Source organism: Rhinolophus hipposideros (genome assembly GCF_964194185.1).
Source record: "Rhinolophus hipposideros genome assembly, chromosome: 19".
Classification (NCBI taxonomy): Eukaryota; Metazoa; Chordata; class Mammalia; order Chiroptera; family Rhinolophidae; genus Rhinolophus; species Rhinolophus hipposideros.
In genome coordinates this window covers 14,573,815-14,589,636 of record NC_138065.1, presented here as the reverse complement: position 1 = coordinate 14,589,636, position 15,822 = coordinate 14,573,815, and the positions used below count along the sequence as shown (strand labels likewise).

Below are 15,822 nucleotides of genomic sequence, written 5' to 3'. Positions count from 1 at the left end.
TTGTGGAGGGCGCAGCTCATGGGATCCCATGTGGGGATTGAACCAGCAACCCTGGTGTTAGGAGCACCACTCTCTAACCAACTGAGCTAACCGGCTGCCCCTCTATTTTCTTCTTCCCCTCATCTCCTGTTTGTTTTCTCTTTCCCTTTCCCCCTTCTCCTGCCTCCTTCCTGTTGGTCTCCTTTTATCTTTCTTTCCCTTTCTCAGATTATCCTTCCAGGTTTTCATAATGAATTTATATTTTGTAAAAGGATTTGTTGTACCAGGTTTTACATCCTCACTGAATCTGACTGGCTTTTATTGTCCTCTCCAAAATCAGGTTTTTGTTGCCAGCGTCTCTTCCCATCATGTACAGTCACTGTTTTGGGTATTGGCACCATCAATACCAGATGTACAAATGGTTCTTACTAACAAACACCAGGTATATCTGATGTTCAGATGAGTTCCAGTAAAAACAATTTTTTTCAAAAAAAAAAAAAATACTGTAGTTCTTCAGTAAACTAAGGTATTTAAGTTTTTTTTATTTTCTTGCAGTACATTTGTTTACATTGTACTGACTTAAAGGAATCTCTTTCACTTTGTAACGTATTTTCCTTAATAATGAATTTGGAAGTTTAGGAAATCCGCAAATTAGAATACGAGTTGACCATTGAGTGACTTGTTGGCCATAATAGTGACATTATGTTATGACATATTGCAGATCTCTCAGCAAAGAGTGCCTCTGTTCCAGATGAACTTGGTGCCTGTGGACATTCTAGAACAGCAAGCTATGCAAGCCAGCAGTCAAAAGTGTCAGGTACTATTCTTCGATAGATGATTGGATAAAGAAGATGTGAGATATATATATATATATATATATAACAGAATACTATTCTGCCATAAGAAAAGATGAAATAGTGCCATTTGCAACAACATGGATGGGTCTTGAGATTATTATGCTGAGTGAAATAAGTCAGACAGAAAAAGTCGAGAACTATATGATTTCACTAATATGTGAGATATAAAACTGAAAGCAACAAAGGAACAAGACAAAAACTTATAGACATAGACAATAGTTTAGTGGTTACCAGAGGGGAAGGGGGAAGGGAAGTGGTAGATGAGGAAAATGGGATCAAATATATGGTGATGGAAGGAGAACTGACTGTGGGTGGTGAACACACAATGTGATATATAGATGATGTAATACAGAATTGTACACCCGAAACCTATGTAACTTTACTCACCATTGTCAGCCTAAAAAACTTTAATTATAAAAAAAGTATCAGGTAGAGGCCAAAAATGAAGTTGAATTCCTTAGACATTTATCACTTTAATTTCATTATTGAAATTGCTGTGATGTGGGAGGAGAACGTATGATTGCAGTATGTTTGACATTAGTGTTATATCCAAAATGATCTTCTCTGACAGGGTATAGCACGTGCCACTCCCGGTCATCTAGTTTCTCTGAGTTCTGCCACAGGAGAAATACCTCAGTGGGAAGTACATCAACAGGAACTGAAAGTATTCTGGAGCCATGTGATGAAGTGGAGCAAAAAGTAGCTGAACCAAATCTTGATACAGCTGATAAAGAAGATACAGCTTCAGAAACACTCAACAGGTATCATTTTTGGTCTCAGTTTAAATGAGGAAGAAGAAAAAAAAACCTTTGCTATCATAACATAATAAAAAAGAGGGGAAATTTTTAATTATTTTCAAAGGTGCCCAGTGAAACAAGATTCTGTAGAATCTCAGCTGAAACGAGTTGATGACACCAGAGTGGATGCAGATGACATTGTGGAGAAAATATTACAAAGTCAAGACTTCAGCCTCGATTCCAGTGCAGAAGGTGTGTAGGTGACAATTGAGTATATATAGATGTATATCACCCAGGTTTGTGTAATCCAGGGGTCGGCAGGACCTCGTGATACTGACTGTAGCATATTTGTAAAATAAATGTCATGCCCATAAAAATCTGAAGATACTTTGTAGCTTATTTCTAAGAACAGATACTAAATTCGGAATAGGATGAACTTTTAAAAGATCAATTTTAAAGAGAGCTTTTATTGTATTTTTTAGTTATGCGTCAATGTCTACCATGTTTGTGTACCTGGTGTACATAGCTACATTTGCTTTGTCAAAGCTGGACATTAGTACTTAAGTCACTATTGTAATTTGGAAGGTTCGGTGGTGATCTTGAAATGATACTGAATAACAGAATCTTGTTCATTCCCTCCTTAGCATTTTCACTGAAACTTAAAATTTAAATACCACCAATTTGAAAGGTATAATTACTCATGCTAGTGTGAATAGAGAGCAGTTAACAATAGGTTTCACTCCATTATATAAGTAGTTGTAAAGAGAAATAATTAAATTTCACTTGTGGAAATTTGTAGAAGAGCTGTCTTGACTCAGTTTTAAGAAAAATAGCTTTTCATTAAAAAAAAACAAAAGAAAAATAGCTTTAGGAAAGCTGATGAAAAATAACTATTAGGATATCTTTTAAATTGCCTGTTTTAAAACATGTATGTAGTTTTTTTAAGTTTTTTATTTCTTTAAAATGTAAAATATGAATTTATTACAACATGAACATTGTTTGGCAGTAATCTAATAATTGTACCCATGGTATTTTAAATGTGCGTTGCAGAAGAAGGACTGCGGTTATTTGTGGGTCCTGGGGGAAGCACAAGCTTTGGCAGCCATCATCTTCCAAATAGGTATGTATTCCAAACAGTATCTTATTAAAATAAAGAACAGACTGACTTTTTTTTTTAAATGTTCATGAATAGAAGAAGAAAGTTAATAAAGTTTGTATTAGGCTGAGGCTACAATACACAAATCTTAGTAGTTCCATGAGAATTACAGCTCTTCATGTAGCTCGTAGTTTTCCTTATTCCAAGTACATTTGGAATTATGTAAGTTTATTTGTTGATTTCCTTAGATGTAGTTTTAGAACGTATTAGGACTGAGTGGAATGCAATACAAAAAGGACATTTAGAAACAGTTCTTAGTCTAATATATTGGAAAGAGCAAAGTCAAATTACATTTTCAGTCAGTGGTCTTGTGTGTTATGAGTTGTTATGAGCCACTGAGCATCATCCGCTGGTATTCACCTTTCTTGTACTCGTCTTTTCTTCACCCACTGGAGTCTAACATACATATTAAGAAAATTTCAGAAAACCAAACATCATTTTGGTAGTTATTCAGATTCAGGTGAAGAAAACACACCTGCCAAGCTTAATATTCTCATTAGGAAAGCTGATCACTCCATTGCTTCCCCACAGCCGGATCCCTGTCCTTCTGTGCACCCAGTACTCAGTATTTCCATGTAATATTTATGTAGAGTTCCAGCACAACTACAGAGTAAGTCCGAGTTGCAGGGGGAGGGAGTCCCCTTTGGTCCAAGACAGTTATCTTTTCTTTTTTTTAATTTTTTTTAAATTGGGGAATATTGGGAAACAGTGTGTTTCTCCAGGGCCCATCAGCTCCAAGTTGTTGTCCTTCAGTCTAGATGTGGAGGGTGCAGCCCAGCTCCAGTTCCAGTAGCTGTTTCCAATCTTTAGTTGCAGGGGGCTCAGCCCACCATCCCAGGTGGGAATTGAACCAGCAACCTTGTTGCTAAGAGCTCGCGCTCTAACCAACTGAGCCATCTGGCCGCCCCTCCGGCAGCTCAGCAGGCAGCTTGTTGTCTTCAATCTAGTTGTGGAGGGCGCAGCTCACTGACCACGTGGGAATCGAACTGGCAACCCTGTTGTTCAGAGCTCGCAGTCTAACTAAGACAGTTATTTTATTCTCTAATGAGCAAAACCTAAAAGAATTTTTAATTCACTTCTTCTATCAGTATTCCTTTTATTGAGTACCTCCTATGTGTCTGGCACATTGCAGGGCCCAAAGGATACAAAGAACACAGCAAATACCCACATCAACAGCTAACTATAATACAATCAGTGGGGGTAGATAAGAGAGGGCCATAGAAAGATGCTATAAACGAACAGGTAATTTGAAAAGAGGTTTATAAAAGATTAGCACAATTTAGACCTTTCGAACCCTTTCTTTGACTTAACCAATTCATTAAATTCATTAACTACCTATTGGGCCAACTTGTAGGCAAGGATGCAAAGATGAAAGACCTAGCTTTTACCCTCAGCCAGCATATGGTCTAGCACCTGAGGTTGACAAACTACAGTCTAAGGGCCCATTTGGCCCACTGCCTGTTTTTGTAAATAAAGTTTTATTGAAATACAATAACACCTGTTTATGTATTGACCATGGCTGCTTTGTGCTATCGTAGCAGAGTTGAGTAGTACAGCAGAGACCATATGGCCCACCAAGCCTAAAATATTTATTATCTGACCCTTTCTTTCTAGCAGGTGAGATACACAAATAAACTAAAATTGATAATAGTATGATAAGTACTATAATATAGAAAAGTAGAGTAAATTCTGATAGAACAGAGATGGGACCTCACTCAGAAACCTTCCTGGAAGAGTTGACATTTCAAGAAAGTTTTTGGATGAATAAAAGACAAATTGTTACCAAGTGGGTATGCAGAAGACAAATATTCCTGGTAGTAAGAACAAATAGAAGGAACTTACAGACATAATAATTACATAATTATATAATAAATATACAATAATTATGTATAACACTTATTGAGCATTTATTAGTTACGTGCCAAGCCCTATGTGTATGTTTCATTCAGTTCTTACATTATCTCTTTTAATACTCATAACATACTATTATTAGTTTTTAAAAAGAAGAAACAAACATACAGAGAGGTTAAGGTAACTTACACAAGGCCTTAAAACTAGTAAGTGGTAGAAACCAAGATTCAAACTCATATTTCTTTGAGTCCAAAGCCCATTCGTTGTACTTAACCACTGTACCCTACTGGCTCATGAATAACAGAACCGACTTAGAGAATTGCCAGTAAACAGGTTCTTCTAAGGAGAGAGGCATGTGAAATGGAGTTGAGGGACGTGAAGTTGGCAAATGTCTTGAAGCCAGGTGGTAAAGGGCCTCTGTCGCTATAATGATATGTTTACCCTTATCCTGTGTACATTGAGGAGCCGTTGGTCATTCTGTGACAGGGATGTGACCCATCAGATTGGCATTTTAGAAAAGTAACTGGCCATGATTTTGAAGGTGGATTGGAGCAGGGAACAGGTAGAAGATTATGAGAACAGTGATATGTATGGTACAGAGAACAAGTGTTTTTGAGTTAAGGAGACTTGGGTTCACATCCTAGCCAGACCATGTTTGGTGCAGGTCATTGAACTTCAACTGAATTTACCTCTGTTGAAAAGTGCGATCATATGCCTACCTCATGGGATTGTCTCAAAGGATAAATGACATGATACATTCAGTAAACTGTAGCTACTGTTAATTTAGGTACAAGAACACCACAAGATACAGCTCCACCCAAGAGGAACCAAAATAGTACATGCTCAAAACATGGCTGTCCTTAGACTGCTCGGGGTTAAGTTGTAGCTCTTCCTCTATGGACTATACTGATGGTATTAACCTCTGTACACCTCATTTTCCTCACCTGGGAAATGGGAGTGATAAGTAAGTTACCTAACTCATAGGGTTTTTGTGAGGATTAAGTTAGATAATTTACGTAAACTATTTAACACAGTGCCTGGCACATAAAAAACTCAATATATGCCAGCTATTTGTGTTGTTATTCAGAGGAAAGAAAGATAATTTCTAGTTGACAGAAGATCTACAACCTAAGACATAAAAGCATTTATGAAGTTAAGAATACTGGCTCCCAAAACTAATAATAAAATTAAATTAAAAATAAAAAAGGAATTCTGGCTTCCACACACCCCCGAAATGAATTTTAGAATAATCACCCAATACATGAAAGCCTAAACTGATGATTAGGGTTGAAGTAGGTGATTAATACTACATGCCACAGAAAGGTGGAGGAATTTCAGAGACAGTGTTCATAGCGAAAAGATAATGGGCCATGGAGTCAGACATGGGTTTGATTCCTGGCTTAGCCATAGTTACCCACCTTACCCATGACCTTGGCAAACTACATCGCTTGCTTGCTACCAAAAAGACAACTGCATCCCTTTTACTGACATCACAGGCTCTGGAGTGGGCTGCCTGGGTTCAGTCCCCAGCTTGACCACTTGTTAGCTGTGTGTCTTTGGTAAGTTACTTCACTTCCCTCTGCCTCAGGTTCCTCACCTATAAAATGCTGATGATAATAGAACTCCCCTTATAAGAGGTGAATTAAACAGTTTAAATTAAGTGAGGTAAGACATGTAAATGCTTACAACAAAATCCGTCCTGAAGTAAACACTCAAATACTTGCTATACACTAATTAATGGTCCATCTTGCAGAATTATTCTAGAGATTAACCTATTTGAACTGCCCAGCACAATACTTGTATACATAGTCTCTCCATAAATAGTAGATGTTCATCAGAGAAGCTAATATGTTAGCGTTAGATCTATTCTGTGAGATAAACTGGTAGCTCAGGATGAAACCAGAATCATTTACCTAGGACACAGAAGAGGCACGAGAACCGTAGTTGAGAAAAGTAATCCAGGAGAAGGAAGAAAACAGAGCCACAGCTATAGAGACTTGGGGAGGAACATCGTGCTGAGCTGGTTTTAAGTCTGGTGGGCACCGCTTGGCCAGCTCGGGGTTGCTTACGGAGCCCTGCATGTACCTCCTCACTTGCCTTTGGGACATTTAATTTCTGACAAGAAGTCTGCTTTTACTCCCATATATACTCCTCTATGATTTATCTTTCATCTCTGGCTGCTTTTAAGTTTTTCTCTTTATTACTGTTTTTTAGAAGTTTTCATCAAATTTGGAAATTCTCCTGCCGTTATTTCCCCCCATTCCTGATATCCTGACCAACAAATTCTAGCCCCCAGGATCTCTGAGCTATGACCTGTGACTCCCACCCAGAGAGACCACCTCGCTGTTTTGGGTTCTCCCTCCCAGAAGGAAACAGCTTGAGGCCGCATGTTGGGACAGTTGTCTGGTTTTCTTCATCTTTCCCTTCTCTCAGGACCAGTCCTGTGCTGCCTGTTGTCCAGTGTGTGAAAACTGTCATTTCATATATTCCATCCAGTTTTCCAGTTGTTTAAAGCAGAAGGGGAAGTCTGGTTCCTGTTACTCCATCACTGCCAGGAGCAGGACTATTTTAGGGCATCTGAAAGCCAGTGTGCAGCGGTGCTCACACCACGGTTCTTTCAAGTTCTTGTTATCTGTAGCTATGAATGGGTGTTTACTGGTGTTCTGTTGTGGATATTCATATTTCTTCTAGACTGAATGTGTAAAAACAGGAGTTTCTGAGCAATCAACTGAGAATTCCAGCTCAGTCCATGGTGGGCTGGTAACCGCGAGCTTTCTTCCATTTTTCAGACTTTCCTCTTAAAATTCCATTAAGAGCAGACATCATTCATGGTTCTGATCTTCCTGACCTCTGGCGTACTCAGAGAGAAATGTCAGGTAGTAGCCCCTGACATCTTGACAGATGAGATGGGTACCTGGCAATAACCCTAAGCTATCACGCTCCCTCCATGCAACAGCACTTCAACTCTCCTAATCACTCAAGAGGGGTAGAATGATCTTCATCCAAAAGAAACCCAGCTGCTGTTACACTGTGTGCTTTGATAAGCTTGTAGAAAACGTTTATCCTCCCAGACCAAGAAGTTCTAGAGGGAACATATGTGTTCATTCCGCTATAACATAAGGCCGAGGTACTAGGTGTGTCTATAATAACCAAATAAGTATTGATGAAGCCATTGCTTAATTTAAATCTCTCTAAATACTTTATTCACAGAGCTTGCGAATTTTAAGTCTTTTAGTGCTCTCCATATTTCATTAATAGAGGTTAGATAGTACCTAGCGTATTAGAGCAAAGGCTAAGCTGCCATAACAAAGAGACCCCAAAATACAGTGGCCAGGCTGATGGGACAGTTTACCCCAGAAGTGATTCACTCCCCTCCAAAATGGAGGTACCCTCCATTTTGTCTTTCACCATCCTCCTTACCTGTGTTGTGATAATTGGATTGCTACCATTCCAAGGCAAGCAATTTCCCTTTGAGCAAGTGAGGCAGAAATTGATATTTCTCCATTCACGTTCCCTGGGGGGACACTTAGTCACATGGCCACACCAGTTTACAAAGGAGTTTAGGAAATGTGGTCTCTAGCCAAGCAGCCTGTACCTAGCTAAAACTATGAAGAAGGGGAGAGTAGATTTGGGGGTACAACCAGCAGTCTCCAAACCAAGCGAGTGAAGAAATAAACCCCTCTTCAAGATCATTTTCCCTTTAAATCTACATATGTAAAATTTGCAATACTGACCATGTATAAAGATATTTGCATATTTGACTCAAAGAATTCTTGCACTTCCTAGGAAAGTACATTAAGACACCACACTACTAAAGCAGCTAAAAACTGTCATCCATTAATTCTGTGCAAGACCTGAACTGTCAAAGTCAATTTATATTCTTGGATAAGACTGATTTTAAGATTTATATATTAATCATGTTTGCCACAGTGTGTTGATAGGGTAAGAATTTGGAAACATTACTAGATTATTGTGGGAAAATAAGTATGAGAGGATCAGGGACTAGACTAATCCAATGTATTATAAACATTTAATATTTCAAATATTTTCTATCTGATATCTTTAAACCCTGTAGAAATCAAATCTAGCAGAAAATGCCTAATGCACTCTCTCTTTGGAGCCAAGGTTAACTATAACAGTTTCAAACATGATGGCTTAAAATTTTGAAGTTATTTTTTTCCCGCTGTTTTAGGGTGGTGTCTGGAGCTTATGAACAAGTTGTGATCAAACGCTAGAAGTCAAGTTGGTGAACTGAAGCTTCCCTGTGATTTAAAATGTGGGCAATTGAGCTATGAAGGCACTTTATTCAAGCACTTAGGAGAAAATGAACCTCTTTTAAAAAGGAAGCATGTTCGTCTGTCACGAGGAAAGCCAACACTGGTTTCTTCTCTGAAAGTGCCCACCGCTACCCTTTCCCACGCACCAAGAGGGGCCATCAGAATGGCAGCACCAAGGCAGCGTGCCATGTGTGTTTTGAGGTACACAGCTTCTGTGGTCACTGCACATGATAATGAAAAGATGACTTTTTCTTTGAAAACATCCTGGTGGGGAAAACAAACCTATATACCTGAGCTGAGTTCTAGTACTAAAACGTAAAACCTGCAATAGAGGTGCTCAACAGATTTGGGCTATAATTAATTTTATGTTCGAGAGACAATAAGTGAAGATCATTTAAACCCTATAAATTCTGTCAAGATAGTTATAATTCCTGGTAAGGAAATCTTCCATATTATACTACCTACAGTATTGTACTAAGTTTATTAATTCTTTTTCATCATTGATATAAAAATGTGGGTGTTCATACTTTGGGAAAAAGTTATATTACAATTTAAACATGTAAAATGCTTAATAATTCTAAACGTATCAGTCATAACTCAAACAAGTGTTTTTAAGTCTGAGATCCATGAATGTCTATAATACCATTATAATGCAGTATGTATTGTCACTTGTTAATAATAGATAAGCTGTAGAATTCCCACTAGCACTAGAGAAGAAATTCAAGAGAAGTTGATATTCACTATGTTAGGCTACCATGAGGCAGCCTTACAGAAAAGCTGTTTTTACTAAGTGAATAGTATCTGCTGGTTTCAGGAGTCAAAATTTAGAACAACAGGAGGGAAATAGTGATATGATGAGAAACACAGCAGCTTTTTCTGTATAAGTTCAGACTTATCTGAAATTGAAAAGTATTCCCAGGAGACAGTGGACAAAAGACAGGGGACAGCTAACATTATTAACATGAACCTTGGTCTTCTATTGTTTTCTTCTTACTAGATCAGAAATTAGTTGTTTTAAGACAACAGTACAATATACATCATACAGAGCTTTTAAAATAAGAATATCTGGTCCAGATCTAGTTTAATAGCACAGCAGATCAACCTTAAGAGTTTTTCTGGTCTTATGTGACAGTTTCTGTGTTGGAAAGATCTCCATTTTCTTAGAATTAGTCACTGAAGAAAAATGTAGATTCTGTAGAACTAGAAATTCCCAGTCTTTACTCTGACCGTGTCCAAGTAACATAACATGTTAGAATTACTTTAGTCTGGGTATTTTCATGTTGGCAAAAGTAAGGGGAAAAATATATTATTTTTAAGAAACCATTAATATCCAAATTGAGGTTTGGGAAAATGAATAGTTTATGTTAGGGCTTTTTTCTTTTTTTTTTCTTTTCAATATTTCAAGGATTGAGTATTCCAAATGAATCCAATACTACTTTTACGGATAGATTCTGAGATTTATAGAGATGACACCCCAGTGTAGAATATTTTGAATATCAAGAGATAGGGTTTTCTGAGTCATGAAACTTTTTATTTTTTAAGATTTGTTTTTAAGAAAACAAATTCACCTGAACATTTTAGTCTAACCAAGGAAAATGTTGTCTTAAGATGTAAAGACTTGCGGTCTTGAATAAACAAGTGAACTGATCCGTTCATTATATATTATGGGGAAAAAATCAAAGAAAGTTTTTAATAGAGATACGAAGATATTGTTTAGAGAGAGATTTATTGTCACAGGTTTTAAAAACATATTTTTCTATTTTCAAAATATTATTTCTAGGGTCTATTTTTTATTGGCACTTCTGCAAATGATTTTGCAGTTTTGAAATGATAATAAAAACTATATTGTAAGCAAGGTTCAGTGAGGACGTTCTTCAGGTAGTAAAAGGTGCTGTAATTAGGGCACTAGCCCTGTCAGCTCATCCTTGGCTGCCCTTGGGCAATACCTTCATACCAGTGTATTTAAAAGCGACATAAAATTATTTTTTAAAAACAAAATGTGGATTTTGAAAAGCATAAAAATCATGCCTTTATAATTTTAGCAACCACCAGATACATCTTGATTTCTATATGAGTAAATATAACAAACATTAATTAGGAAGAAGAGAGATGGCAGTGTCCTCTGTAGTCAGTGGTCTAGATTCATTTTATTTTGTGTTCCATCAGCATACTTTGCAATCATATTTCATTACAGTCCTTGAAAATGTCTGTTAAAGGTGCCTAAGTGTCTGCCTTACTTCCAAGTCTTTCTTTTCTGAGAGCATGCACTGTTAATATCTTAGCCATGTAGCAATTGAAAAAAAATCTTATTAAATATTAAGTCCACTTTGGTTTTGTTTTGAGTTTAGAAAATGTAATTTGAAAAGTAGATCTTAATACATTGACTTTTAAATATTAAAATCAAATTTCAAACCACCCGGTCTTGGAGAATTTGCAGATGTGTAACATTTTCTAATCCTATGCTAGAGAAAAGATCAATGGTATTTGAAAGCTACACGCCTGTGGTAAGGTAAGAAAGTCTTTTGGGGAGAAATACAGAGGCAAGTCAGGAGCCCACTTCCTGTGACTTTTGCTGGTGACTGAGACCAGAGAGGATGTGATGGGTAACAAAGGGAAAGGAGGCCCTGGGCCATCATTTTCCACTTTGATGCTTGATTCCCATTTGTGGTGGTGTTGAAGGCTTCTGTACACAGACAACTAATGTGGAGTAGTATTTATAATCTGACAAAGGCTTGACCAAGAGTCTTAAAGTCCACCATCCCATTCCAGCAAAATACTATCCAAATATGTAATAACACCCAACAAGATTCTTCTGTATGTACGTTTTGTCTTTTTTTTTTTTTTTTGCATAAGAACTATGAGCCACTTAACCCATTTGTTGCTAGAAGGAAAAAATAATCTAGCCTCCAGGCAAAATATATTCAAATAGCAATGAGTTTTAATAAATTAAAACACCCCGAAGTAATTTTAGACTTTGAGATTTCCATGCTAACTAGACCACTTTGCAAGCTGAAGGTGACCATATTTTTAAATACTTTACTGAAGTGTTAAGTCAGTACATGTAATGATGCTCTGAAGAGACTAGGCTCATGTGATGGGGTTGTATTTTATTTTAACAGGCCTTTAACTGAGGCAGTTCAGAAATTACACTTGGTCAGTTTTCCTAGATAGTACATCATGTGACTATAATCAGGTACTGTAGTTGAACTTGTGTTACGCCACTATTTATATCTTACCTTAGGTACTACGCATACTTTTAAGTTGAGATGTTAAAGAATATGAAGTCTAAAAATATAAAGAATGATATATGCCTATATGAACACTGTTTTAAGACTGCTCTGGAAAGAAAGGCCTTATTATTCCCTTTTGTGACTTTTCATAAAAAACTATATACACAGTATATTTTAAATGGTCGTGTAGGTAGTCTCTAGCTACTATCCTATATGACAAAGCTGGCAACATTTTTAATTTACGTGAACAATAAATATACTCTGCATTTATAAATGTTTGTTATGTATATAAGAAAATTCTCATTGACCAAGTCTCACGGAGAGGAAGACATTTAGGGTATATTCAGTTCGGTTTTTTTGGAAATACATTCTATTTTTGCAGTCACCTTTCTCTTATGCATTTATTTGATCCTGTGGAAATTCATACATTTGTGGGTAATCATGTAAATGTTTATGAAAAAGATTTTATTGAAGTGACTCCATTAGTATTCTGTTCTAATACTTGGAGAATGATCTTCATATTTATATTTGTTTTAACTGCACAACTATAAATCCGGGAAAATGTTTTTTGTTGTTTTTTTTTTACAAAGACTGAGTTTTATTGTAAAGTATTTGTAATAATGTAAGGGTGTATCTTATACATGTTCAATAAAAATCATATCTTAAAAGTTTAGAATGTTGTTTATACTTTATTTTTTCAGTTAAGATTGTTACTGGCCAACGTAAGAAAACAAAAGTGAAAAGACCAGTCAGTATAACTTTTCCCTGAGAGTTTCCCTTATTACCAGGTTGTACTGTGTTTCCCCGAAAGTAAGACTAGCTGAACAATCAGCTCTAATGTATCTTTTGGAGCAAAAATTAGTGTAAGACCAGGTCTCATGTTAATTTTTGCTCCATTAAGAGCTGATAATCTGGCTAGGTTTTATTTTTGGGTAAACATGGTAGCACAGTCTTGAATGTCTCCAGTAAAAGACATTTCTTTGAACCCTGAGGCAGCCCCTGCAGTGGCATGGGCGCGGACCTTGGAATAAGACAGATCTGAGTCTGAATTCAAACTCCCCTATGACCCTGTTTTCTAATCTAGAATGGAGATAATACTTTTTTTGGGGGGGGGGGCGGGGTGAGGGAGGAATGGATTGTAAGATGTTAAGAATATGGCACGTAATAGGCACTTAAGTGTTTTATCAAGCTAAAATTTGCCTTTGTGGAGATCTACACACATCTTAATTCTAGTATTTAGACACACAGATGGTCAGTGAATGTGCCTCTGTTAGAGGTTAAGATCACCACTTAAATGATGTCCAATGACACTACTCTGTAAACTGTTCTTCCCTTTGACAAGAATGTCCTCCCAAAGGAAAGACAGTGCCAACACATTCCCTCTGCTGATACTCAAATTACAATAGCAATTCAAAGTTAATTAAAAAAACTGGTTCGGTCTGAGTCTGAACCCAGATCTTTCTCTGCGGATTGTCATGGCTTCCCTTGACAGTGCAAATTATAAAAGGTTATATGAGTTAAAGAGAAATTATCCTACTTGCTGGCAGAAGTGGGGTAGGGTTTGAGCTCTCTAGGAGATACCCTCAAATTTCCTATTCAGTATATAGGATATAGGGGATCACACAGGATAACTGTGGCAGACCACAGAATGTGGCAGGCCCCACTGATCCGCCCCCTCAGACCTCTCGGCCCTCATTTCAGGCGTGGGGTTCCCAGGCCCAGCCTTCTTGTCAGGACAACGCCTAGTGTTTTTCTCTCCCACCCTCCCCTCTTCTACCTTATTTTACCTCTTCCTTTGTGTATATCATATACCCGGTAGCAGCACATATAAGAAAATCTTTACCTGTGCATGGTAGTCTTTGGTGGAGTTAGTCCATCCCACATGACATAAAATGTAACAAACGTTTATGAAACAGAAAATAAATTTAAATGTTCCGAGTCAGTGATCTTTATTCCAGATGGACTCATGAGGAAATTGAAGAGAACTTCCTGTATGAATTAGTTCAGACACCATTCCTATGCAGTTATAACAGCTATGTCGAGATGTTTCCTCAACCATTTCTCTGAAGAAATTGACTTTACCACTAGGTCTTTAAACCATTTAAGCAGTGATTTCCCTGTGTTGCAAAAAGCTTCAAAGCTCTATAGAAAATTAGTATGACTAAGATTTTTTTCCCCGTCTTGTATCAGGCAATGCTCAAAGCAAAAGAATGCATTTTAGTGGAAAGTGTGCCACCTTCTGGTATTGAACTTCAGTGATTCAGTTCAAATATACGTCTCCCACGTGATCCTCTCTGCCCTTTCCCCTATGTATATGGAATTAAGACCAAAGGGAAAACCCATTTTGTATTTTTTCAGCACTAATTTTAAATACTTTATGAAAGAACAGAAGGAAAGGGGTTGGGAGGAGAAACTCGGGGAAGGATGTAAGATGGGTGCTGCTGTGTGGAAGTTTCAGGAGTCTCAGAAACACTCAGGGCCAGCTTCACATCTGACTGTGTGGAAAATAAACTTGAAGACAGACTGCTATGAGAACCTAAACTAGGAATTCACAGAAATCTTTAAATGGGTTTTGGAGATGCCCGGACCATGGAAGTAGGGATTGGAAGCAAATCTTAGCTCTCAAGGACCAAGGAGGTTCCAAAACAAATTTCACACCTATTCTGGGGGGTGGCCCATAGTGGTGGTGGTAGTAACTTTACAAGAAAAATCTGCAGATAACTGCCTCCTACATTATTGCCATACAGTGCAGTTTAATTCCTTAAATCAAAGTTTCTGTTCTTGATGCTGCTATATTTACAAAACAGTGTATCCCATTCAGGCGGTTTTCCTAGGAAAAAGAAACATCTGTCCCCCAAAAAGGCCATTAGTTCTTATAAAACTGTTGTGGTTAATTGGGAAGAAGCAAAACTTTGATGGTTGTCTAACTGGTATCAAAATAGACATTTTATCCACTGGAATTCGATGAGAAATGGTAGGCATGCAAGGCTGCTCACTTCACAACACGGAATTCAAGATGTTTGGAGGGTACACCTTTCCTTTAAATTCTGTATAGTTCTGGATTCTTAACTTTTACAGCATTAATTTTGTAAATTAAACTTAGATTATTAATTTTATATCATCTTGGTTCTAACACAGATAAATAAGGAAGTCATGGGGTAAAAATTGCAGAGGCCTAGGAAGATAAGGACAGAGAAGGCTAACCTCCCCCCGCCCCGCCCCACCTCCCCATCTCCCACTCAGCCTTGTCTGTCCTTAAGTGTATAAATCTCTAGATCATAGGCATTCAGGAGGGGAAAACGTCTAAGTACAAAGGCGGGGGCGGGGGGACAGCATCTGATGGAGCAGTTTATGAAATTTAAGGAGAGAACAGCTGGTTACCATGTGATGGTTCTCTTCCAGAATCCCTTCTGTCCCCTCCCACTTCACCAAATCCACTTTCCATCTACTTAATGGCTAGCTGCCACAATGTCCTTTCTCTTGTTCCTTGGCAGAAGAGCAACAAGTGGGCACAGAGACCCCCAGAATAAAAAATGACACCTCCCAGCTTCCCTCATTGGAAGGTGTGTTAAGAGACAATCTGGTCAAGTAGTTAAGTGGCAAACCTTACCAGACAGCCAACACCTGTTCCTTTCCTTCCTTTTTTCCTTCCTTCTGAATTGGAACATACAAGTGGTAGCTAAAGTCAAACATCCTTCTTTGTCCCTGAGGTACATAGCAAGTATAGAACAGCCC

The 15,822-nt window shown here is 37.7% G+C and overlaps 1 protein-coding gene across 2 annotated transcripts in view; it reads left to right on the top strand.

Annotated features, from left to right (window-relative positions):
- EEIG2 (EEIG family member 2) overlaps positions 1-12,761 on the top strand; it is a 70,714-nt gene extending 57,953 nt beyond the window's left edge. The window contains exons 7-11 of one of the 2 annotated variants that reach the window (XM_081026608.1): positions 701-796; positions 1,408-1,597; positions 1,698-1,825; positions 2,624-2,693; positions 8,773-12,761. In XM_081026608.1, the coding sequence (XP_080882734.1) occupies positions 701-796; positions 1,408-1,597; positions 1,698-1,825; positions 2,624-2,693; positions 8,773-8,815 (527 nt within the window). In that variant the 3' untranslated portion in view covers positions 8,816-12,761. Of the gene's footprint in view, positions 1-700; positions 797-1,407; positions 1,598-1,670; positions 1,826-2,623; positions 2,694-8,772 lie in introns of both variants that reach the window. The other variant, XM_081026607.1, reaches the window with a different exon arrangement.
- The last annotated feature ends 3,061 nt before the right edge of the window (positions 12,762-15,822 follow it).